The sequence below is a fragment of the Syngnathus floridae genome, chromosome 9, assembly GCF_059516105.1.
Source record: "Syngnathus floridae isolate MCC-2025c chromosome 9, RoL_Sflo_1.0, whole genome shotgun sequence".
In the NCBI taxonomy this organism is placed as follows: Eukaryota; Metazoa; Chordata; class Actinopteri; order Syngnathiformes; family Syngnathidae; genus Syngnathus; species Syngnathus floridae.
In genome coordinates, this window is record NC_142421.1 from 3738808 (window position 1) to 3763314 (window position 24507).

The following is a 24507-nucleotide window of genomic DNA, read 5'->3' on the forward strand; positions in this document are numbered from 1 at the left end:
TGAACTTTTTGGGATGCAGCTCCTGGGCTTTTATTATATTATATTATATTATATTATATTATATTATATTATATTATATTTATTATATTTATTATATTTATTATATTTATTATATTTACTCTTTACTATATTATATTGTTATATTATATCATATATATTATATATTTTATCTATTTATTATATATTTTATTTATTTATTTTGAAGTCCTGAAGGAAAATCCTCCGGCAGCGATGCATTGACTTTGCATCAATCGGATTCCCTGCGAAATGACGAATGGCAACAGAAGACGGACGTACACCGTCCGAAATTCCAGCTTGCATTGTACGAGTAAATTACCCTTGACAGAAAGTCAACGCTAACGATTGAAGTGCTTTTACTACAGGGACGGACTGAGCCTCGGCTTGAGTGCTCGCACTGTACGCAAAGTATAGCCAAGTGTCAAAACAAATCACGACGACGTTTCCGCTCTCCTTGGACTCCAAAACGACGCTAACAACAAATCAATGCGCTTCTTTTAACTGCGTGTTCCTTTTAGCCTTCACCGAAATTAAAAGAGACACAAACACTATTGATACAGTACCAAATGATAAGTCACCGGGGTTGCAAATGTTCTTTTTGATGCCATAAGAAGGAACTGTAAAGCTGTCATTCATCTTTTTTTTTTTTTTTTTTAAACACTTCCCACAAATCTTTCTCTAAAAAGACCCATTGACTATTTAACAAACGTTTTTGCTGTGCTTGTCACTCCATCGATCTCCGTCGTAAATTGAACCGGAAGGTATTATGACCCCGACACGGTACGCTTAACAATGAGGACAAATTGCGTCAAAGCTTCCCTTTTTTTTTTAAAGACCCTAATAATCCCAAATATTGACATTTTACATTGTTGGGCTGCTTGCAGCGATTTTGACCGAAGCAGCATTTCTGTCACTCTGCCTTTCTCACGCACAAAACACACTGGCTGGGAGAAAGCAGGAGAGAGAGAGAGAGAGCGAGGAAGCATTACAGTGGCGTGCGTGCAAAACAGCCCTCGTGTGCTGCAAAGAAGTGAGCCACAGATGGAAATAAATGTTTAGCCCAGATCCAAACATGTCACTTTCATTCAGCCATATTTGCATCACGTGTGAGTGTCTGGGTGTGAACTGTGGCTGACAGCAGCTTCTGTGTGAGTGCTAAAAAGACCCATTGACTATTTAACAAACATTACAGTGATTTGCTGTTCGAATGACATTGCACATCCATTCTTTGAAGATGTTAATTATTATTTTTTTTTTTTATAGGTGCCTGTATTATACTCAAGCCGCAATGTGGTATCATCAACCAAGCTCCAATCAGGTATTGCTAATTTTCTTAAGTTTCGGTATGTGACAAAATATATTTCCAGCAGTGTCCTTATCTGCATGGACCTGTGTAGGACATCCCAAAGACATATTGAATCAGACAGGGTCAAATATTTTTTTTTTTTTCTAAAGCGTAGCTTGGCCATGATTTATTCATGTGACTTAGATGATTCATCCTGACATTTGCTGACGCTCTCGGTCTTGTGCAAATCTCTTGGCATCATAAAACTGCTCGTCTAGGGTTTACTTGGTAAATATTTAAGGGGGGGGGGTGCTAGCCACATCATTCTTGACCATTCCCTTGATAGTAAGCGACCTGTTTGCCTTTCGAGTTTGACTTTTGATTTGGGTCACTGAGACGTTACTGTTCAGCTGTAGTATACTCCATCTCACTTGCAAAGATGGACGGTGTCGTAAATATGATATCGATAAAGTACTATATCCTCAACTCACCTCAATAGGTCTCACATCTCTTTAGAGCCCCCACCAACCGCGCTATCCCATTTCAAAACCGTGGGGGCTCCCTTTGAGCCATGCAATGCGCAAGATGGATTCGCAACGGAAGCGTGGACGCCGCACGCCTCATATCTCAAAAAGCACACGCATGCTCTCATATTTTAGGGCCGTAATAACATCCGCAAGCGGTGCACGCGCGAGAAAAGTTTGCCAACGGCCCGTAACGCCGCGCGGGAGACTCACAACTCTGCGTCTATCAATGGCACGTCGTAAAAAAAAAAAAACTGGTTATGTTGAGCAGAAATCAGATTTGTATCAAATGCACCGTCAGCATCGTTGTGCTTTGGATGGGCTTCCTCAAAATAAAGTACTTGGAAAAACCGTGAAGGTAAATTTTGCCTTGAAATTCGGAATACAGAACAGCTAATCATGAAAACTGATCATGAGCAAGCTAATCTTTTAATAATCTCCATCCTTAGCATCGTTAGCTAACACAGCTAGCGCTCCAATTTTCAACCAGTCATTTGAAAGTCATAAATCCTCCAATGTGAGTCAAAAAAACCACCGAAATGACACAAAGACTTTTTGCTATTTTAACAATTCATCATTTCGCTATTGCGCGCCATTCATTAAATTTTTTTGCGTTTTTTTTTTTATATGGTACTACTTATGAAGAAAAATTTTGCCTTGAAATTCGGAATACAGAACAGCTAATCGTGAAAACTGATCATGAGCAAGCTAATCTGTTGTTGATAATCTCTATCCTTAGCATCGTTAGCTAACACAGCTAGCTAGTCATTTGAAAGTCATAAATCCTCCACTGCAAGTCAAAAAAATCGCCGAAATGACCCAAAGACTTTTTGCTATTTTAACAGTTCATCATTGCGCACCATTCATTACATTTTTTTGCGTCTTTTTTTTTATGGCACTACTTATGAGTGAGCAAAATCACAGCTAAGGGTTGCTCCGATGCTTTCGGAGCCATTGGTTCTAATCACGCGAGCCTTTTATTGCTTCAGATGAGTCGCTCTGTTTTGTTTCAAAGAATGAATCCTGATGGAGCATCGCTGGCTTCTGCCCATTTAGCTCTTGATGAAGCACTTGTCACCTTGCCAGGGGATTTCTTTTGGAAAATGTAAAAGAACGCCTCCTCCTACATCTCCACTGCAACACTTTTAATCATTCTCCTTCAAAACCTCACAATGACACAATTCCCTTACATTAGACGAGTTGAAAATGATTTTGTGTTTTAGACACAATTGACTTAATCTCTTTTCTGACTCGAAATTCTGGCCTCATGTGATACAGTATGTGCAGAGCAGAGCCGGATTATTAACATCTGTACACAAATCTGCTGTGTGCTTTTTTTTTTGGGCCGAAGCCATATAATCCCATCTTTTGTTGTCGGAATTTTAATAGCAACACGGAGCTGTTCTGTAAATCGTGGCATTGAGGGACGATGCATTTTTGCGGTGTAGGCTTAACTAGCTAGCTAGCTAGCAACACACTGTATTGTGTTGTGTGATCATTTCTGTATTTTTCTACAACACAAAGTTAATCACATGGCAAATTATCTTTAATTCAGTTTGAAATGTGCTTTATTTTTTGAGGGGGAGTCACATGTATCATATAGCATGGATTTTTTTTTGTCAAGTCAAATTTTTTTTATAGTTCAATCCTTATCGTTAACTCCTGATAGCATCTACCCTTCTGTCCTCTACCCCCTTATCTGTCATGACAGATGCAATCCAATCCCATCTAAAGTCGATAAGACAAGAAGAGTGGGCATCGCAGAATTAAGAATAAGATGAGCATTTGGCGAGCATCTAATAAAAATGCTACCGTTGTCCAGCATATATATTATGCCCCCCTTTTTTAAGGTCACTTGAAATCAAACCATTAACCTTGTGAATTTAAATTATTTAAATTTTCCCTTTCTGTTTGCTATGAGTAAAATGCATGTCGATAGACAACAAAACACATCCCGCAATCACAGATTCTTTATCTGTAAAAAATTGCTTACTAGTAGCTTCTTCTATACAGTATATATAAATGTGAGTTTAATACTGCCCCCTGGTGGCCGTGGCGCTAAACCCGAAGCATCAACAAACTATAAAGCACAAATTGTTTAATTCTTTACATTCTCTTGGATTATATTATTACTGTATGCTAAGTATAATACTGATTTTTAAAAAATAAACACATTACAAGATTCAAACGAACTCAGTGAAAAAGCACCTAATTCGACTCCGCTGAATTTCAAATGTAAGACCCTGCAAGGTTGTCCGGCAGGTGTTAATAGACTCTCTGGATTTTCTCAGGGTGCCTTTTGGCCACAAAAGGGAAAACTTGCTGTCAAATGGTGTTACCAGGGAGCGGCGTGAAGAGGGGAATAGGAAAGCAAGACGAGGGAAAAAGGGAACATTTTCATTACGGGCCTCCGTGTGGGCTTCTATAGCCCGGGGGGGGGCGGGTCCTGAATGACAGATTTGGTGCTTGGGTTGCACGCCGCTGATTGCAGACTACATGGTACATATTGGTAAACAGCAGCGAGCCTCACTTTACGAGGGTACAAATGTTTGTTGACAAGCTCTCCCTTTTTATTTTACCGGTAATCATATTTACCATGTTATTCCTTCGATGCTGTCCAAAGCACTCACAACAATATTTTCATACAGTTGAAACGCAAACGGCTTTAATTTATTTCCCTGCAACTGGAAATTGCATGGAGGTGGATCTGAATAATTACGCTAAATGATGGATGGATGTTTTTTTTTTTCTTTTTTGGGTACGGTCGGTCAGATTGATCTGATGTACCACGGCGGGATTCCTGTGAAATTGCAGAGCTCGCTAAAAGGCTTTTGACACCAGAGGATAATTTTTCACGCATAAATGGGAAAAAAAAAATCAGTGTCAGGTGAACCTTTGTGTTTTTCAGATTACCTAATATAATTGAGAAATATAGAGCTACTTTTCCTGTTGGCTTTGTTATAATAAAAAGCAAAAAAAAAAATAGTTCCCCCATTTTACGTTGACATTTGGATGACCGAGGAGCTTTGCAGGCCCCTAATGTCTCCTTACTTTACGATGTTTTAGTTGACCTGCTTCCTCTCCGCATTTACTCACTTCTTTCCCTTGTTGACAGTCTTTTTGGCTTCTTCTGACCTTCCTTCTCGAACCTTCCGTCTTCCTTACCGACTCATTCGCTAGCCCTGACCTCTAATTATCACACTTCGCTGTCAGTGTTGGGAAAAAAAAATGTCTCCTGACAGTTCTCTGACTCAGAAGTCCCCTTTGGCATTTTCATTTGCACAAAAAGCCCAATTCGATCTGTATCTGGTGTTTAAAATGTTGCCTGTAGGCAATACACTGCGGAGACTATGTGCTAATATGCTATCGTTCACTTATAGTCAAATAGTCAAAAAACAATTACAGAATAGTTTGATACATTTCATGGTTTCAAGGCAGGTTTATCACGGCGGGTAAATAAAAAAAATACTTAAGTCCGAGTGGGCGGCTGCACAGATGCCCACATGGCATACCGTAAGCGACCACTCGAGCTCATGGACAGTCGCTAATGGATGAAAACTATTCAAATATGTGAAAATGAAAGAACTGACCTTTAAGTGAATGCAGGGGTGCTGATCTCAGAGGGACAGTTATGAAGTCCATTTCAAACCATTTTGAAATATACTCGTGCTTCGTTGTGGTTCATTTGAGTGGCTTTTATAGAAAATATATTGCAACCCTCCAGCAGGGGGCAGGCTTCACAGCCAGGCTAATTAACCACCCCCCAAAAATTTGGTTGGGATTTCAAATTTTTAAAAAAGCAATATTTTTCAATTGTATAAAATTGGAAATTACATTTTTAAAAATTAAAAAAATATATATTGTCCATCCATCCCCTCAAGTCAAGCTGCTACTTTTTGCATTGTTTTGCTAACTGCAAAAACAGAGGAACGTGTGACACCCCCCCCCACCCCCCCCGCTTACATTGTCATTATATAATTGAAGGGCTCGCCAGCTATTTTGCATGGCTCCATCTGTACGTCCATAGATACCTTGCCGCACATTCCCATGGGATTGCTGAGAGGCAGCTCCAAGGCACCACGATGTCGGAGGGTTGACTCGCTTGATGCGTACCCCTGGGAAAGCACACTTCCAACAACAATCAATTTGTTCGGAGTCGAAAACATTGTTGGAGATGACATTTTTTTATTATTTCTTCATTCCTACTTGTGGGGTTGTGGCATTGTTGAGACTGCTTTGTCAAGGTTGCGAAGAACAAGAACATACTCTGATTGCATTTTAAAGGTGGCACGAGAACTTTCCTCCCACGCTGAAATGTAAGGAATAGAACTTATTATGCAGCGGACCTCTGCAGCGAGGGTCAAAGGTGGCGAATCAAAAAAATCAATTTGAAATGGCTGATGTTAGATTTTCATTTTGGAAATTATTCATTGTTGAAATGTCGTGGCTAACGCGGAGCTTACTCGGCTGTCGAAACGAGGCTGCCGTAGAAATTAAATCAATAAACGCGATTGGCAACATTTCCTTCCTTCATTGACTATGAGGAAAATTGGCAAGCAAGTTTTGAATGTTTTATTCAAAGGAGGGGGGCAGAAAATCTCTCGGGATGAGCAAACTCAGTAATTTACATGACGAGATGAACTAATAGAAAACGATACAACACACATATCTTAAAACAATCATGTCATACTTCCTTTATATCGATAACCTCTCACGTTGCTTATTAGCAACATCTTTGCAGACCGCCGTATAAGAGGCCCAAACATTTCAAGCACTTTCCCCCAAAACAAATCATTTTGGCTGCTTTGGGGAATAAACTCATAATGAAAACAACTTTATTCATGAAACGGAAGCAAATAGAATAAATCTCGGCTCCTCCAAAGAGGCCTCGATGATGCCGTTATTGACGGCTCCTCGTAATGAGTCAAAATAGAAGCATCAGACGAAAAAAGGAAATGCACGCTAACATGGCGGCTTCTGATTTTTTTTTCACCAGAAGTGTTTTTAGCGAGCAGACTTTTTCCATCTTTATAATCACATTGCACTGAGGAGTGCCTTCACTCCTCCGTGAACCTTTGGCCTTTGTTTTCACCGGGGGAAGAGAATTAGTACCGTGGCTTAAGCTGATTAAGAGTCAGCTTTTGCTGCAGAAAACAAAAAGTAGACTTGTGATGTCATCATCAGAAGCTAAATGAAACAACTCTCGTTTTAAATCTAGTCCGGAGAGTTTATTTACCCAACTGCACGGAGTATCAGGCATCCATGATGAGTAAACACGTTTTTGAAACATTTCCTAAATTGGATGTCTTTGAAGCCATCAAAAATGTGTGAACCTCTCGAATACCTAAAAACGATTAGCTGCCTTTGATAAGTTGTTGTTTTTGGCGAAATCTGTTGAGCTTGTTTCATAAAACTTGCATCAACAAAATGAGTCAAACCTATTTAGCTCCTTTCCACAAATTACACTGCGGAAAGTTCACATCGTTTGCTTTTCTGTTTTTGCATTTCCAGCCGAGTCTCGGGATTGCCATAGTTGTTTTATCGAGCTTACCTTTTTGGATTTATTCAGCACGGCGGCTGATCAGAAGCTATTGATGGAGGACTTTTTTGTAGTTGGTTCAGTTGGGCAAAGGAAGCAATTGTTGCAAAGTCGCAGGTGAATCACCATTAACTGCCTCCAGCCAAAGTTTTTATTTTTTTCCAGTATGCCGCACCCGTCTCGGACACATCCGACTAATGGAGTGAAACTGAAACAGTGCTGGAGTTTGGGTGTCTCAAAAGTTGTACAAGTTAGACGGATATTTGCCTCAATGGCTGACAGGGATAACCGGGGCAAAAAAAAAAAACATCCAGAAACAGCAAGTTCAATCTATCCATGTGGATAACTATGCTAAAATATTGCTTCTGCCAAGTCTGTTACTGGTTTTATTTTGGTAGGTTTTCACTTACTTCCTGTTATTATTCCATTAGTCGTTTTTTTTTTGTGAGAGACATAAAAAAAGAATTTTATTCGGCATCTGTTGGTGTTTTACAAGAAGGAGCTTTGATTAAAGACTGCTGTTAGCTTACAACGATAGCCGTAGCAAGCTAGCCGCTGACTGGTAAAAAGTGCTTTGCCACCATTTTGTAGCATCTATTTGCTATTACAAGCCTTCTGGGGTCTTTGTACTTATGGAAGTTTGCTATTCATGGGCATGAATTAAAAAAACGTTGCAGATTATTTTGCGGACCCTCAAGCTCACGGACGCCTGTAGGTCCAAGAACCCCAGTTTGACCACCAGCTACAACACAAAATTGCATATCTGGCAGATCAACATTGCGGGGGGCGGGACAATACAGCACTTTAGCTTGGCTCACCTTTACTGACCGTTGTAATAAGCTTACCTACTTTCCACGTCATGACCACAGACAGGAAGAGATTTGAACAGGGCTGCCTTTTGTGGAAACCCTGCATGGAAACCTTTCTATGAAGACTGATGAAGGGAACCCTCGCTCTGCTCCAATCTCCTTCTCCACAGGGAGTTTCTCTCTCTAAAGCCAGAACATGGTAAGACTCTTCTTGAGATTGCTATCGATTTATCTGAAGCGTGGCATGTAAACAGCCTCTGCTGGTTGTCTCGTCCATGTGTCAAATATGACCCCCGTGCTCGTTTAATGCCCCCACCCCCTCATAGCGCTGCCCTCACCTTTGCCACCAATCACTTAAGGGAAACACAGCATCCATGCCAGATTACCCGAGGATTATATCCCATTGACGGCACTTCACCGGATATGCTCCACTTAATTCGAGCGAGGCTCCCACCGCGTTTATCTTCGTTGCCCCACGTTTTATTCGGAAGGCAGGAGGAAGCTTACGAGTGAATGTTTCTCGGGTCAATTCGTCCCCGGAGGGCGAGCCAGCTGCTTTCCTTTATTAGTTTACTCACTTATGTGCTTCATATGCATATCAATAAGAGTTTAGTTTTATCATTGCAGCCTGCGCCGCGGGACTTAGCCCAATGCGGGCCTCCTCCAAAACTTAATTACTTCACTTTCTTTCACTGGCTTAGTCAATTACAAGCAATGTAACAAGATATTCAACTTTTTTTTTTAAAACATTCAAAAAGAGGTCAAATGACGGCAGTGGCTTCACTTGCCATATTCCAGAATGTGAACAAATGAGTCTGAGTAGTAAAGTGGTTCGGCTGCATTTGCCTTCAACCTCACAGCTGTGTGAGATAAATAGAGCCGGTCGTGTTTGAAACCTAAAAGGCCAAACCTGGCAGAAAAGAGCTTTTTTTTTTTTTTTTATGATTTACAAATGGAACCACAGTGGAATCGCTGAGGATTAAAGCAAATTTGTTACTCCGCCCTCGACGCAAAAACTTTTCTATTTACTGCGGATGTTTCAGCACAGGTTTCACTTCAGATTACGCTACAGCAGCTCGAAGCTCTTAAAATGTCTTTCATGTCCCTCACCCCCACCTCTCCCCTTTTTATTGCTGTACCCAACACCAAGCGTTCCTTGCAATCCCCCCCCCCGCCGCCGTATGTGTCAGAAAAGCATCTTAGCGGGTTTAGGTCTGACACTTTTTGATAACACTACGAAACGCGGAAACAGGAAATTCGAGACCTTTGGCGAAATCCTTGAATCCTTTGGGGTGATGATTTTTTGATGATGACACTCATGATGCTCTCATACTGTTGCCTTGTTCTTGTTGCAAAGTTTTATTTTCGTGTAGTGAAGCCGGTTTTTGTTCCACATGTACACCAGCGTAAAAGTAACCCTCGCCGATTTAATACTCCCACACTCCAAGCATGAATAATCAATAATAATCAATGGAGCTAACCTCATGTTAGCTAGCAACTGCAATTGGCTTTTTATGCGGTTTTCAACACAGATTGGCATTTCCTGTATTATTATTTTTGTTGTTGTTGTTTGATTTGATGCGCTGCACCTCAATAGCACAGTTGGGGCTAGCGTCTAATTAGCATCCATTGCGTCCCACAGGCACACTTCACCGTTGATTTTGTGTACCAGGTAATTATTTTCTACTCAGCATATGTTCCCACTGTCTTTGCCAATTAAAATGTTTATTTGAATGGCCATTACCTTAGTGATTATATTCAAAGCCCGATCCTATTAGATCTGCTTTAGACGATAGCTAGCTTGTTGGCCCTTTTGAGTTTCAAGTTTCAACGAAGGGCTCAGAGGTCAGAATAGCAAACGAACTTTATGATTTCAATGTGGTTTTGAAAAATTTTAATAACATACTTGAAGAAAAACTAACATCCTATCTTGTTGGAATCCTTAAAAGCCAAGTGGCCAATAGACGAGACGAATATGAAAGCTAGTCTGCGCTCGTTTCCACATAATCGAGATGAGAGCTTTTACACCGGTTATGTGCTTCCGGGGTACTATATGAAGGTCGATTGTCCTCTTTATCATGGCGGGAAGATGGGAAGCTTAAGGCGTCTTCAAATTTAACTGTGAACAGGGTGAATTAGAGAGGTGCTTTGGTAACTCAAGTGAATCAGAGGGGATACATTATAGATGGAGCAGTAATGGAGTGGCTTGTTTGGACCTAAAGATGGAGAGAGAGGAGCGCCTGGTAAATAGTTGGCAAAGATTAACTCGGCGGCATTCTGTGTATGTGTATCTTTAAAAATAAATATATATCTATATATAATACATGTGTGTGTGTGTATATATATATAGATATAGATATAGAGCTCTATCTATCTATCTATCTATCTATCTATCTATCTATCTATCTATCTATCTATCTATCTATCTATCTATCTATCTATCTATCTATCTATCTATCTATCTATCTATCTATCTATCTATCTATCTATCTATCTATCTATCTATCTATCTATCTATCTATCTATCTATCTATCTATCTATCTATCTATCTATCTATCTATCTATCTATCTATCTATCTATCCTTTAAATATATACTTAGCATTCAACAAATGTAACCAAATGTACAAATTTAAATGTGCAATGGACACCTCCGGGAGAGAATTTCACTGTTATTTGAAAGGAGTCCCGAGGGTAGTGATGCTTGAAATGATTTGGTCCCGAGTGGATAATGAAGCATGTGGAGCTAGAAGATCAAGTGAAATAGTTTTACGGGTATCCAGACTCTTTTCTTTCTTTCTTTCCTTCTTTCATCCCGCTGTTTCATTGTCAAGTGAAACCCACCAAATTTTTTTGGAGCGAGGCCAGAACGGATTTCAGGTATTTTCAATTCAGTCCAATCGGGCGTATCCCAATTTTGGTGTGTCCTACTGATTGTCTCCCTTCAAAGTGAGAAGGGCAGCTCTGTCAGATCAGCAGCTCAGTGTCACATATCAGACATTGTAAGTCTGCACCGCCTAATGGAATTAAATGTGCAAATAGGATCCATTAGTAGCGGGCCAGTGGAACAGCTGCAAGCTGGCATGGGAATGAGTCAAACACAGCGAGAAGACCGTTGGCAGCCCATTTCGGTCAATGACACCTTTTTCACGCAGGCCTTCTCTCATGTGGAGGTTTGCTTTTCGCTATCCTCTCTCTCTCTCTTGCTGTTCTTTTGTCACTCGGTCAATTAACACAAGTGTCATTGTGTTGGTTTACAAAAAAAAAAAAAGTGGCTTCTCTTAAGAGAAGTAATCAACATAATGTGTTTGAGGAAAAAAAAAACCTTGATTAATGTGCTTGGAGGAGATAGCGATGAAAGAAGATGGAGTCAGTCTGCTTTGAAGAAGTTTACATTGGCTGGTGATGCATGCAAATGAGATTGAGAGGAAAATGCTAAATATTTGGAGCGGCGGGGAAGTGGGCGGGGTCTGCTTTCCGACATCGATTGAGCGACGGCGCCATCCAGGAGTTGCATTAGTTAATGCTGAGCTGCTTCGGGGAAGTCACATTTTATTCTTATGGTGCCAAATCATGGCAGCGTAATTCATCTCTCCTGGGAAATTGTATGAAGAACATATGGGGGGGTTCTAAAATATGTTCCCGGACAGCACGAGTTGCTCCAACAGCAAACCAGGAAGGAAAAAAGCCTGCTAGAACATCTAAAGTTGATTTGGGTTAACTCAATTCTGAAATCCTTTTAGGGTGTGCACACTTTTACAACTGCATTATTTCAGTTTATTTTTACTTTCCTTTCATTTTTCTTTGAGTTGTACACGACAGGTAAAAAAAAAGTGTTTAATTTTTTTTAGCATCACAAAAACATGGCGTTTGAAGAGGGGTGTGTAGACTTTCGATATCCACTGTATCTAATGTACAAAGGGATGTCAATTATTTTTGCTCTTCTATCCAACTTTGGACTATAGCGTGAAACAAAAACAACACTTGGTCGCCTGCAGCTTCCCGCACGACGTCATCGCGACACAAGTGTCGTCTTTCTTTCTCTTCCGTGCAGAATTGGAGTCGTCTCTGCAAACAACCGAGCCCTTGTTTCATATTCCCTCCTCTTCTGTAGTTCTACTTCAAACAGGGAAGAAAAAAAAAATCTATTTCCGTCTACAGATACATTACAAAAACAGGTGTGAAGGATTCAACGCCTTCACAGCCCAACACAAATAATTGAGGAGTTCGTGCTTCCCACTTGATGCTTCCGGCGGATGAAAGCTGATGCAAATTGCGTGATGTCATGCTGTCAATCAATGAACACAAACTTTCATATAAAATGGAGTAAGGTGAGAGTTATATCATTGTGTTATTGAGTTGTATAGCCGATCAGATTGTCAGGGCGCTATCAGGTTTTAGCGGCAGTCGTCCGATTGGATGTTTACCCCGATGGGAATCTCCGTACAAGCCGCAAATACACTAGTTGTCTTTAAAGCGCCGCCCTTGTTACCCGCTGATTGTATCTCACAGTAGGTAATGAATCGCCATTGTGTTTAATGTCCTTACATTTGATCTCGCTTGCAAATTGATTGTTAAAAGTGTGTGTGTGTGTAAGTGTGTGTGGGACGACATCTTGGGTTTCAGCATTCGGTTTCGCCTCGCTCAAAATGGTGTTCTCTTACTCCGGCGGGTGCTTTGTCGACACGGCGACGAAGATCAGCTTTCAGTTTGCGTTGCGGCGTAACGTGTCTTTGTTGTCAGCAGCAACAATCATATCGTAACAATCATCCATATGATGAACTACCAAAATATAGCGCCAACTAGTGCCGAGGAGGACTTAATAAGTGTAAAATAAGATCTGCACTGATATCGATACCTGGTATCGGTACTCTCTATTCCTATTTAGTAACATTAATGAATTAATTGTTAGGCTCAGCAACAGGTAGATTTTTTTTTTCCTGAAACGCCATAGCTACAAATTTCAACGCGTAATAAAATTCATATAAAATTTTACATTGTCAGGGTCATTATGTGTACCTAATCGTTGATATTACCTGCTTCGGTGCACTCGGTTATTCGTTACACGCTCACTTTGCTAGCCTGACATAAATACTCCGAGATTGGACTGTTGACGCGGCTTCTTTCTAGATTCTATTACCTGCGTTACGGAGGAAGCGGGATGTTGGTTGCGAGACTGATGAGGACGTCTGGCCACTTGAAAATGGCGATTTTTCTCCACCGACTTAAATGAGACGTTTTATTGCCGCGCCTGTCGCTTACACAGCTGGGGGTTGTTTACCCCGACCAAAAAAAAAAAAAAAAAATCCTTGACACTTTAATTTTTATTTCACTGCGGCAAAGGTTTCATTATCGTTAGCGTTTGAAAACAGCAGCGTGTGATTCAGTATGAATGCTTATCTTAGTTTAGCAAGCAGTTATCAAACGCTTTGTAATTATCAAGCCTGTTTTATCCCAGGGTACTTATCGTACCAGTATAAGTAGATCAAGTGTTTCTTAAGTTTCCCTGAAGAATGATCCATCCCATTCTTTGATTGAACAACCTTGGATTTCATATCAGCAATTTCAGCTGGCTTTGTTATGAGTTTTGAATAATCTTTGGCGATACGTTGTCCATAAAAATTATAAACACATTAACATTTCCTCAGATTTGTATCATTTGCCGACTCCTTCGTTTGTCTTGCCTTTCGCACCGAAAATTTCAAGCCTCCGCTATTTGGAAGCCATCTTCTGCAGCCTTGAAAAATTGATAATTATATAATCAGTTATTGAATTGTTGCACCAGTTTTGAGTCATATTAAGTCAGTGGGGATGATGGGACAAAAAGAAAAAGTAGAAACCTACCAAAAAACAAGTGTCTTCTGTTTTAAAGTGTCATTTGATGGCTAGCTAGCAAGCGGCTAACATTAGCATCTGACTCCAGTGCTGAAGGTGTGAATGAATAGATTTTCCTCACAACTTTTCAATGGCAAAACTGTACTCATGGATCACTTTAAGTAATTTGCTTTCAGTGCTCCGTTAGAAATGTCTTTTGGAAGATGCTGTGCAATGAAATGACTTCTCTCCGTGGGGGGTTACCACTTATGCAAGACTGCAGTTTTTGATGTGATACAGAAAAGATGGATGGCAAAATCAAAGCTGTCGTTGCAACAATAACTATCGAGACGGCAAAACTATATCATCTATTTTTTTCTTTTCACTGGATGACACTTCGGGTTTCTCCGGATGGGCATGTCGGTGAAACCTACCTGCTAGTCATCTTCAGTCACCGGCAATTTTATTGCAGTGACCCGAGTTTTTTTTTATTAGCTCAAATCTTGGCCCCCGAGAAAGACCCTTTTCAAGATTAGGGTCGGCTTGATTTGATCACTCAAAACGAATCAGCAGAGATGTAGTTCAGGATGCAACCTCTGCTTGTTAATCAATTAGAGTGTATTGAGTAGAACGGGTCAATGAAAGGGTCAGTATCATGACTGATCCAGGTAGATTGTAACGAAAGTGTCAACCAAATTAAAGTTCATTAACAGTCAATCACTGCGTTACGCGGTATTCGTCTGTATCGGCCAGATACGACACCTGGTACCTGTAATTCAAACTACCTAAATGCTAACTCATGCTAATTATGTTGCTAGTTCATAGCTTGCTGACATTTCCAAAAAAAAGAATAACTGGTCCTATTTAGAAGTCTGTTCCATTGTTAGTCCAAGCGTGACCCCGTCGAGGCACGTCTGCCGGCGCTAGCGAGGTAGATTCATTGAGGGAAGTGGTGCACGGTGTTCCCCCGAGCGCCGCACTTAAGGTTGATCACACTGTCATCACGGACGCGCCGATTCACGCCCTGTCACTTTGCGGCGGGAGAATTAGCTCTACCTGCTGTGAACTTGCCGGGAGAAAAAAGTTGGAGGAAGGTTTAACCGACAGGAAAGTTTTGACAAAGTGGAACAGTGTGACATTGTACACACTAGCAGCTGCTAACGTGATTGCGGATAGTGATGGCAGGAATTTCCATCAAATGGATCTCAGATTGAACGTCTTGAGAGAGAACCCCGGCTGACAATCTCAGTTCCAGCTCATCTGAAATCTTTTCAAACGATTTGTACTTTTTTGGCCGATTGTTCAAGCAAAGTTGGACGGATTTAATAACTTGGGCTTGTGTTGCTTCTTCTGGGCTGTTCTCACTAATCTAATTGGAGATATATTTTTTTTCACGTGACGGCAGCAGACAAATCAACATAAAAGTCTACAGATAGAGCCAATTTGAAGAAAGATGCTGCCAGCTGAAATAAACTGATTGGGAGCAAGAAAACAACCCCAAACACTCGGTCTGTAAAATCGCGATTGACTCATTAAAATGCTGTGTCGGATAAACCGTATGTAAATAAATGCAGTGGAACCTCAAAAATCATTGGTTTGGATTTGAAAACATTTCTTTTTCCCTGTAGCAAATCTGTTCCACAATGCTACCTCATTAACTTGAGTCATTTAAACCCTATTGAGCATGCATTTTACCTGAGCCACTCCAAACAACAACGGAAAGCCGCTATGGGAAAAAGCATCACAAGAGAAGAATTCACCAGGGGTTTTAAGATTGAGGCGGAACTAATACTTGAGCTTCATCCCAAACTGCCAGCGTCTTCTCTCTGTTCAGTGTGCTTCAAACTAAAAGTGACAGCCTAGTGAAGGAGGAGAGCTGTTGGTTTCCCGAGCATATTTGTGATGAGAATCTCTTTTCTCTCCTCCAGGTTGGCAGACAATAAGTCTTGACAGAAGATGCGACGGGGCCGATGGTTTATCAGATGGCTGGCGACAGGAATGGTCATCCTGTCTTCGCTAAAAGCCGTCTGGGGCCAAGATACGGACGGTAAGAGCGAGATTTCTTGCCAAAAAGCAGCCGTGCTGTTTAGCCAGAATGAAAAGACGATTATTGCCATCTGACATCTTTTGACATTTTGTTGCAACAACAGAAGAGGAAATCTGAGTGTGTGCGAAGAACTTTTCATCCCGATGATGGCCTTGATGCGACAAAATGATTATTTTGTTTTGTAAAATTAATTACATACGTCTCGGCCACTAGCGTCATGCTAACAACAAACGCAAGGGAGTTTCTAGCATAGTGCTAAGCTACTTACTGATTTAAAATGAAATAAAAAAAATTAAAATGAGCCCCTCTGCAGACACTCCTGTGTTGGTAGGACAATCCGTTGCTCCTAGCAACGTAGCATTTAGCGCTAGTATGGCTAGCACTTAGCTGATCCAAAACGGCTGGAAATTCTCGCCGTTACGACTAGATTGGTTTAGCGACAATCCGCTCGGTTACCTTTATGGATTCTAAAAGTTTCGATGCAGTGTTTAGTCTTAGTTTTGGTGAAACCATCTTTTTCACGACCCCCATTAATTTCTTGTAATCGTGTGGAGTGCAAGAGCAGCAGCAGAATCAGCAGCAGCAGCACACGGGGGTGTTTAATTGCGTTTCAGCAGCTTTTCTTGTTGCCTGACAGGAAACTCGAGAAACATATGCACGTCGAGATTGGCAATTTGGCTTCGCTGGTTTACAATATTAAGCGACTCGATACATCCTGACAAAAGGGGCCCCCACATTGTTCGAGGGCAGGCAAAGTGGAAAGCTGATGAAACAATGTCTCAAATACACACGTCTATTGCGGTGTGTGATATCATTTGCTGATATTTTAAGCACGCCACTTTCCACACGTTCTCATTTTGTGGCCTCCTAAGAATGGATGTGAATGCGTTTTTTTTTTTTGCTCTTATTAGCTCAGAGCCAATGAGGCTGCCCGTGTGAGTCTTTAGTTCCACCCAGAGATATGATCTCGGTTTAAGCAGGGGCGGATTTTATTTTCACTCGTAAATCTCCCTCCCTGGCCCACCTGGAAGCACCTTTAGCTGATGTCAGCATGATTGGGATCGAACATATGGCACGGGTGTGTTTGAATCACTGAATCTGAATCGAACTGAATCATTTGTTTTCTTTCTGTCCATTGTCATTGCTGTCGTATAACACCAAACAGAATGTTTGTATTTAGACAATAAGCAAGGCACGGGATGTTTAATCTGCACTAATCCAAAAGACCAAAGAGAACCACACGTTCACTCACTCGCCTTTCCGCTCCCTCGTTTCATGTTTCATTAGTAATCCCCTCTCTCTTCATGTTCTCGTTTTGATTTTTGCTGCTGTAATCTCATTCCGGGAGTATTCCTGACATGCTCAAACGGCGCCTTGCACCTCTTGTACACCAATCGATGCTAACACGAGTGCAGACGACCGCGCCGGCTAGTTCAACGATGGGTCACGGAAGGTCAAACCACAATCCGGAAGGCAGCGGCCAGATGTAAAGCGGTCATACATCACACCTAAATCCCTCCGGACGCTTAATCCGTATGTAAACGCACATCAGTTTTACACGTGTAGGGTGTGGATTAGTTGCTATTCCAGTCATGTGACCACCATGCCGCCATCCTTTCCCTGCACATTGGTTCTGACCCACAATTGTTGTCTATTTTGGTGTCTGATTAGCGGCCAGATGTGCCTCCCTGGTTCTGGCTAGTTGGAAAAAGGGGGGCGCGTTGGATTGACAGCGGGATGGGGTTTAATCTGTCCGCCAGTGGGTTGTAATCAGGCTCCAGCGTAGTGCAGGATGGAGACTGAGTGGAGGGGGGTCGTCGTACTGCAGGAGGTTTTATACCAATTGGCCCTGCCTGGAGCTTCTCGGGGGGGGCATTGATTGCGACCCTTAATCGCCGGAGACGGCGACGAAAATTCCCTTTTGATCCTCTCCGACACAGATGAGCAACTTAACTGCTTAAATACATAGACTTTGCTCATATTTAGAATATTTTTTTTTTGCCATTCATCTGGTCCTGTGTGGCCTGGCAGTAGCACTGATGAAAAATGACTGCTCCCTCCAGCATTTAAATTGCCCCTCCCTGATTTACACCTCTATCTGATGTTCGAATCAATAACACCACACGACAAACTTCCTCCTCTTCCCTGTCGCTTCTGACGCATCCACCCAATCTTGACCCTGCAGAATAAGAACCTACGGGCAATTACCACGAGAAGTCTCCCAACGGGGGAAGACTTGTCGGGTAATGATCGGCGAGACAAGGGAGCCCGTTGGAGATGCCATGCAAAAAGAAACCAAGCAGCTCTGTCTGCCTGCGCATTGATCCGTGCAATTTCGCTCCGGCATGAGGACGCCGGCAATGATTTGAGGTCTTTCCTTTCAGATCTGTCGTTGCTCAGAATCAAAATGAGACCTGGTACAAGAGCAGTATTATGCTAATAAATATTACCACCATCAAGAAATATTTATCAGAACAGAAATGAGCTGTAAATATCATTTAGAGGATTTTATAGATTTGGGAATGAGACTATTTTGAGGGTCGCTTAAACAGCAAGTGTGGTGTACTTACATATGACCCCTGAGGCACGCCTCTTATACTCCATAATTGTTTTACTGTCCTTTGCCCATAGAAGCACATAAGGCAACTTTTCTTGGAGTGACTGCCTACTACACAACAAGCCATTTTGCCCAAAATCCATTTACAAAATGGCAGAACCTAACCAAGGCTACCCGAAGGCATATATTAAAAACATGGCAGAAATGGAGCCGCAAGGTCTCCATAAATCATGTGACCTAGATTTAAGCAATGTCAGAACATCATGAATTGGATTTACATTTGTATATCAACTGGTGCAGTCACTTCAAACTATAAGTTATGTAAAGATAATCCTCTAATTCCACAGCACAGACTAAAACCAAAACAAACAATGTTTAATTTGTCCTAATGGGCGGCCATTAGCGATGATTGGTCGTCTGCGCCACTGCCAGCCTTCTCCCGACCCGTCGACCCCTTAAATGCAGGCGCCAAGTGCTTTAACCTGCCAAATAGAGGGCAGCCACGCCGAACACAAATCCCCACCTGGCTCGATTAAGGAAAATGTCATAAAGAACAACATTAATCCACCAAATTGCCTACTGCGGAAGAGGAAGTGGCTCGAGTGGCGCGTTTTAATTCTCGGCCCTCCACAAAGGAACTGGTGAGACTTCCAAGATAATGAATCTCCTATCAAAGGCTTTCATCTCGCCAAACAATATCTACATTCTGATATGCCCCCTGATACAGGACGATAACAATTCAAATCTGTCTGCGATGATAACATTTTGTGCCTTTAAAAAGATCAGCTCATTTGTTAGCGTTATTGTTGCTTTTTAGCTAACACTGCTGCTAAAGTTTGAATATACTAAAATCTAGGATTCAATATATACGTAATTTCAAAATGTCTTTACAACATTAAGCCAAATGATAAATCTGATTTTGGAAAAAATACATTTCCACTAACAACCTAGGCTAAACTACTACTTTCCTCTTTAGACAAGGCAGCATTTTCTTAAAAAGCGATGATGACACAGTCTCCCGCCCTCAATATAACACAAATTGCTTGTTTGCTGCGACTCGCCATCTGCCCACGAGCAGCGCCTGGCACGCGACATGTGCCCCCGGTGCCCGTCTAACTCGGCTCTGCCAGGTCTCGTCTGTCTGGACTCTTCCCACCTCCATCCATGCAATTTTCTCGAAGTCCAACAGGGAAATTAAAATCACCCGCTATTGTGAGGATTAGTCCCGTCGTTAACCTTCACACTTGACGTCTTGTTAACGGGATCTTGTTTTCTCCGAAATGTTTTTTGGTATGAGATATTTACATTTCGTGGAAGGGCAGAGGTGTTTACAGCTGCATGTTGGCGTTAATGGAGGTTTGCTGTTTGGCACTTGGCCATCCTCGTCATGGATGTTGTTTCCTCTGCTTCACAATTGGAGCACCACTTCACCACCCTCAGGCTTTGTTCGATTTGATGCACTTTTTCGCTTTTTCACGGCCCTGAAAAAGTTTTTGGAATCCAAGAATATTACTGTCGAATTGTCCCCTTGTTCATTCATTTATAATTGCCAATAACTCATTTTCTAAATTTTGCATCAAGAATGAAATCCATTTTACCCCAACCGGATGTGTCTGGGAAATAAAAACATGTCGTTTTTGTGGATTATAAAATTAACGAGGCGGAAATGCAAATGACAAAATCAGACAAACGTTTTAAGAAGTTTACGCTGCTAAAAAAAAAAAAAAGTAAAAGTGAGCTGGTCACAAACAGCTAGCAGAGCGCAAAGGTTAATGAACTAAAGATTTTTGCGCTTCTATGTTGTTGGGTTTTTTTCCGTCTTTTTCTTTGCATGATTGATTGCAACGATGTCCCTCCTGGACCGTATCGCTTGTTAACTTTTTTGTCCTTCAACTTCTGGACCCTGCGGTGGAAGGTCTTTGATTTATCGGTTTCTTAAAAAGGTTATTTTTTCCAGTTGGATCCACGGGAAAGAACAGGCAATTGGAGGAAGAGGAACCTTCTGCTTTAGGAAAAAAAACAACAACAAGTAAATGTCACTGAGCAGAAGTTATCTTTTCACTGCCTTTTTTTTCGGCTGTAATAGTTTTTACTTGACCCAATTAACCAGATGATGGAAAAATCTTCCTCTTAAGTCCGGTGAATTTGAAATGTGATCGGTTAAAGCAACTGTCCCATTGGTTAATTTTTTTAAGCATAAAATCATTGATTTTTTTTTCATATTTCAGGTTAGATTCAAGTTAGCTTGGCAAAGATCGATAAATAATGCAGTTTTACTTTGCCTCAATACTTTTTCCCTTGCTGTAATGTTTCTCGACTGTCATGGAATGGAATTCACATTCGGGTTCACTGCTTATTAAAGGTCAATTTGAGATACTGTCCATACCGCCGGCTGTGTTTATATGATTGCTCCGCTTCGGTATTACGTTCTCTGACACACTCTTACCTTCCACTCTCTCACTTAGTCTGCATCATGGAGACATTTGCATACTTAAGTTTTGATGCAGCCTCTTGTTTATTCCTCAGCCGCCACCGACCGTTATCTACTTAGTTGGTTCAATTTGCACCTATTACGGACTTCCGCTTTCATTTCGGCAGATGGGAGCAGGTTGCCTAATTATTTTTTCGGAGGTGGGGTAGCGGTGAGTGCACTTGAGGAATTAACCGCGCGGGTGTTAAACCAAGATAGCGGAGCGAGTGCGCTAAAGCAGAATTTAGATTCACTTAATCAATCATGCATGAACAAAAACATATTAGGCTACCTTTTATTGCCATTTGCTGGCAAAGTGCCATGAGCGTCTGTTTGCCAACAGCGCGGCCTAGCTCTTGATTAAAATGCGCCTCGTATTCATATTTTATACGACAACGCCGCACTCACTTGCACCTGCGACAGGTGCGTGTTTGTTTCAGGACAGCAGGCCGGTGCGAAACCCGAAACGGTGACTCTTAACGCGGTGTCACTGACTCACTGCCCGACCTCTTCGTCATGTAAGAGGAGACCAAGCCGCTAGGGACTCAATGCCTTAAAACAGACCTCAAAAAGGTTCGAAATATTTGGTAGCGGTGTAAAGAAATCGTGGTTGGCACATCTGGGTTCGAATTTCAGGCTGTCGAAATATAGATAGCGGCACAGCACTATTTTTATCTCAATGAAACTCCTTCAACACTAAGATTCCACGTTCCATGTTTTTTTACAAGTTTAAATGTATGTTTTTGTAATGATTATTTTTTTATGTGTTCTCACTATGTTGCGGATTTCCGTTTACACTACTGTGATCGGCTGACAAGTTGAGGTCGTACCTCGAATCATTTTCCTGATAGTAAAGTAAAATAAACAGCTAGCACTCTTTTTCTTTTCATCCTCTTCCACCAGTAAAAAAAATTACTGAGTGAGCTTGAGTGTTTGAATTGATTCATGTTGATAACGCTGCCCCCATCAAGCCCGGCCGGCTGCAGGAGTAAATGTGCACCCATAATGCATTTCTCCGATGTCGCCTTTTTTTTTTTTCTCTCTTGGTGCTTTAATAACTGCTCATCTTTGTAATGATCTTTTTTTCCCCCTCCTCCCACAACTGTTTCACTTTTTTTCCCCCCTCATGCTTCTTACTCTGCTTCTCTCTGGCTCTACTAACATCTTCAGACTGGCAATATGAGGGTAAGAGGGCTGTTGTTTTAGTTTCCTCCTCGTGTAACCCCCCCTCCCCCTTTCATCGGCTTATCTCCCCCACCGCCCCATCTGGCGGCCTCTCTCATTACCTGCGCCCCGTCAGCTCGTCGCATTTCGCCCGGCGTGGCTTCCATCAGCGTTTTTTTTTTTTTTAATACCGCCGCTTCGACCGCCCTGCTTGTCTGCTGTCCCTGTCACGCTGCCCACCATGCCACCGTCTAATAAAAGAAAAAAAATTGTCAACTCTTGTTCCCACCTTAGTCCAATTAGTATGTCTGTTATATTGTATCGTGAATCCTTATTATTGAGTTTCACTTTTTACCTCCACTACTACTGGAAAGCGTTTTAATGATGATTCATGAAGTGAAATTTTTGCTCCTATGATTCTATTGTTTTGTTGTTGTGGGACATATCCAAGAACGACAATTATTAAATCCGGCGTCTTCCTTTCTTGACAGAGTGTAAGCTGTCCCGGCCCGGCCCCCCAGCTACTATTGTGACCATCGACGAGGAGAGCCCAAACGGTACGTAGCAAAGCGCCACAATGTGCTAACTATCAAATTAGCAAACATGTTGGCAATCATAAGTGTTGTTGTGCGCTGAGCTGATTAGTGTAAATGACTTGGATGATGTGATACTATACGTGTGCAACACGAGAATGGTGGATGCTTGAGGCACACGTGACATACTTGAGTTGCTCCTCGATCACATCAGCCATAAGCTCGGCTTTGGATAGCGAGCCGTCTTCTCGCATCTGATGAGTGTGTGAATAATTGCTGATGTGTCCTCTTGAGAGGTCTTCATGTCATCGGTGTGTATTCTCTGGAGGTATTAGCATCAACAGAGCTTAATGAGAGGGTTGAAACAAGGAAGCTTGTTAATTAAAGGAAATTGACATGAAAGTAAACATTCATTGTACATATTTCGGTCGAATCAAATTTGATCCGTTTTGATCTTTGAAATGATACCCTAAAAGTCTTTCAGTCACAGTGGCATGTGACCCAAAATTGATGAAAAATAATAACAGTTGTCTAGACTGAGGCTGTAAGCAAAATCGTGAAAGTGTACAAATGTCAAAAATGTTTTTATAATAAGTAAAGACTCGGCTACAGCTGTAATTTGGTGTTTCGCTGAGCACTTGGAGGCCAGATGAGCCCACAGCTGAAAGCCTTGCTGACGCACGTTGCATGCGTGGGCTTTGCGCTAATCCCCCCGCTCATAAACTCCTCATTTACCTGCGAGCGGACTCCCCTCAGGCTGCGGCGTCCCTTTATATTCATCTCCGACCGTGATGAAACGACCCACCGTTCGTCCTCGCCGTAATGGAATGTAAAACAGACCGAGCCGGCGCTATTGACCAAAGTAATTATCCATCTAAATGTCTTTCACCTCGTCATTGCCGTCGCGGCGCGTGCCGAGAAGTGGCGCACAATAAAAGTGCGTCCTTGTCCGGGTCTTTCCTAATCACTGAGTTTTAATACGGCAATAAAAAAGAAAGAAAACACAATCACCTGAGTGTAATTATTGTAATCCCGTTGGCGGTATGCGCTGCTTTGAATTTGCTCACTCGCTGCAAAACTCCAGACACGATTTGATTTACTTGCGTGGGAGAGTTTGTTGATAGCTCTTGAATCAATTGCTACAATATGGAGAGCACTACTTATGGTGGATTCAATTTCAAGTATTTTCCTCTCTAAAGAGGTCCAACATGATGTCGTTCAATGTCAGTTAAAGTTTACCGTCAAACTGAAAATGGATTTTGGTTCCGTCCTTAAAGAGGAAATCAACCCCCAAAAGTTTCTTTCCAATATGTTGCATGTACCCCCACTAGTCAAAACACGACCTTCTAATTCATAATTAGGTTTGTGGAAAATGAGTTAATCTGTTTTTATCCATTTTAGGGGCGGCCATTTTGCCACTTGTCGACTGAAAATGACATCACAGTTGTCAGGTTTAGGTCACAACCAATCACATCTCAGAAAACTGGTGAGCCATGATTGGTTGTGACCTGAGACCTGGCAACCGTGATGTCATTTTCATATGACAGCAAGTGGCAAAATGGCCGCCCACTAAGATAGACAGGTGGAATTTTTTTTTGTTCAATTCACATTCCACAAACGAAACAGAACATGTTTGGACTAGTTGAGCTGCACAGACATATTATTTCAGAGAAAATTTTGAGGTTGACGTTCTCTTTAAAACAAACAAACATGCACTCTGACTCTCCCGGGCTCTTCACAGAATATAT

At 41.7% G+C, this 24507-nt stretch overlaps 1 protein-coding gene across 2 annotated transcripts in view; it reads left to right on the top strand.

The window, feature by feature from the left end:
• LOC148392982 (protocadherin-15-like) overlaps nt 1-24507 on the top strand; it is a 109489-nt gene that overhangs the window by 20865 nt on the left and 64117 nt on the right. Inside the window, exons 3-6 of one of the 2 annotated variants that reach the window (XM_088384908.1) lie at nt 1282-1336; nt 15917-16035; nt 22233-22247; nt 22718-22783. In XM_088384908.1, coding sequence (XP_088241034.1) covers nt 15945-16035; nt 22233-22247; nt 22718-22783 — 172 coding nt within the window. In that variant the 5' untranslated portion in view covers nt 1282-1336; nt 15917-15944. Of the gene's footprint in view, nt 1-1281; nt 1337-8245; nt 8375-15916; nt 16036-22232; nt 22248-22717; nt 22784-24507 lie in introns of those variants that run through there. The other variant, XM_088384907.1, reaches the window with a different exon arrangement.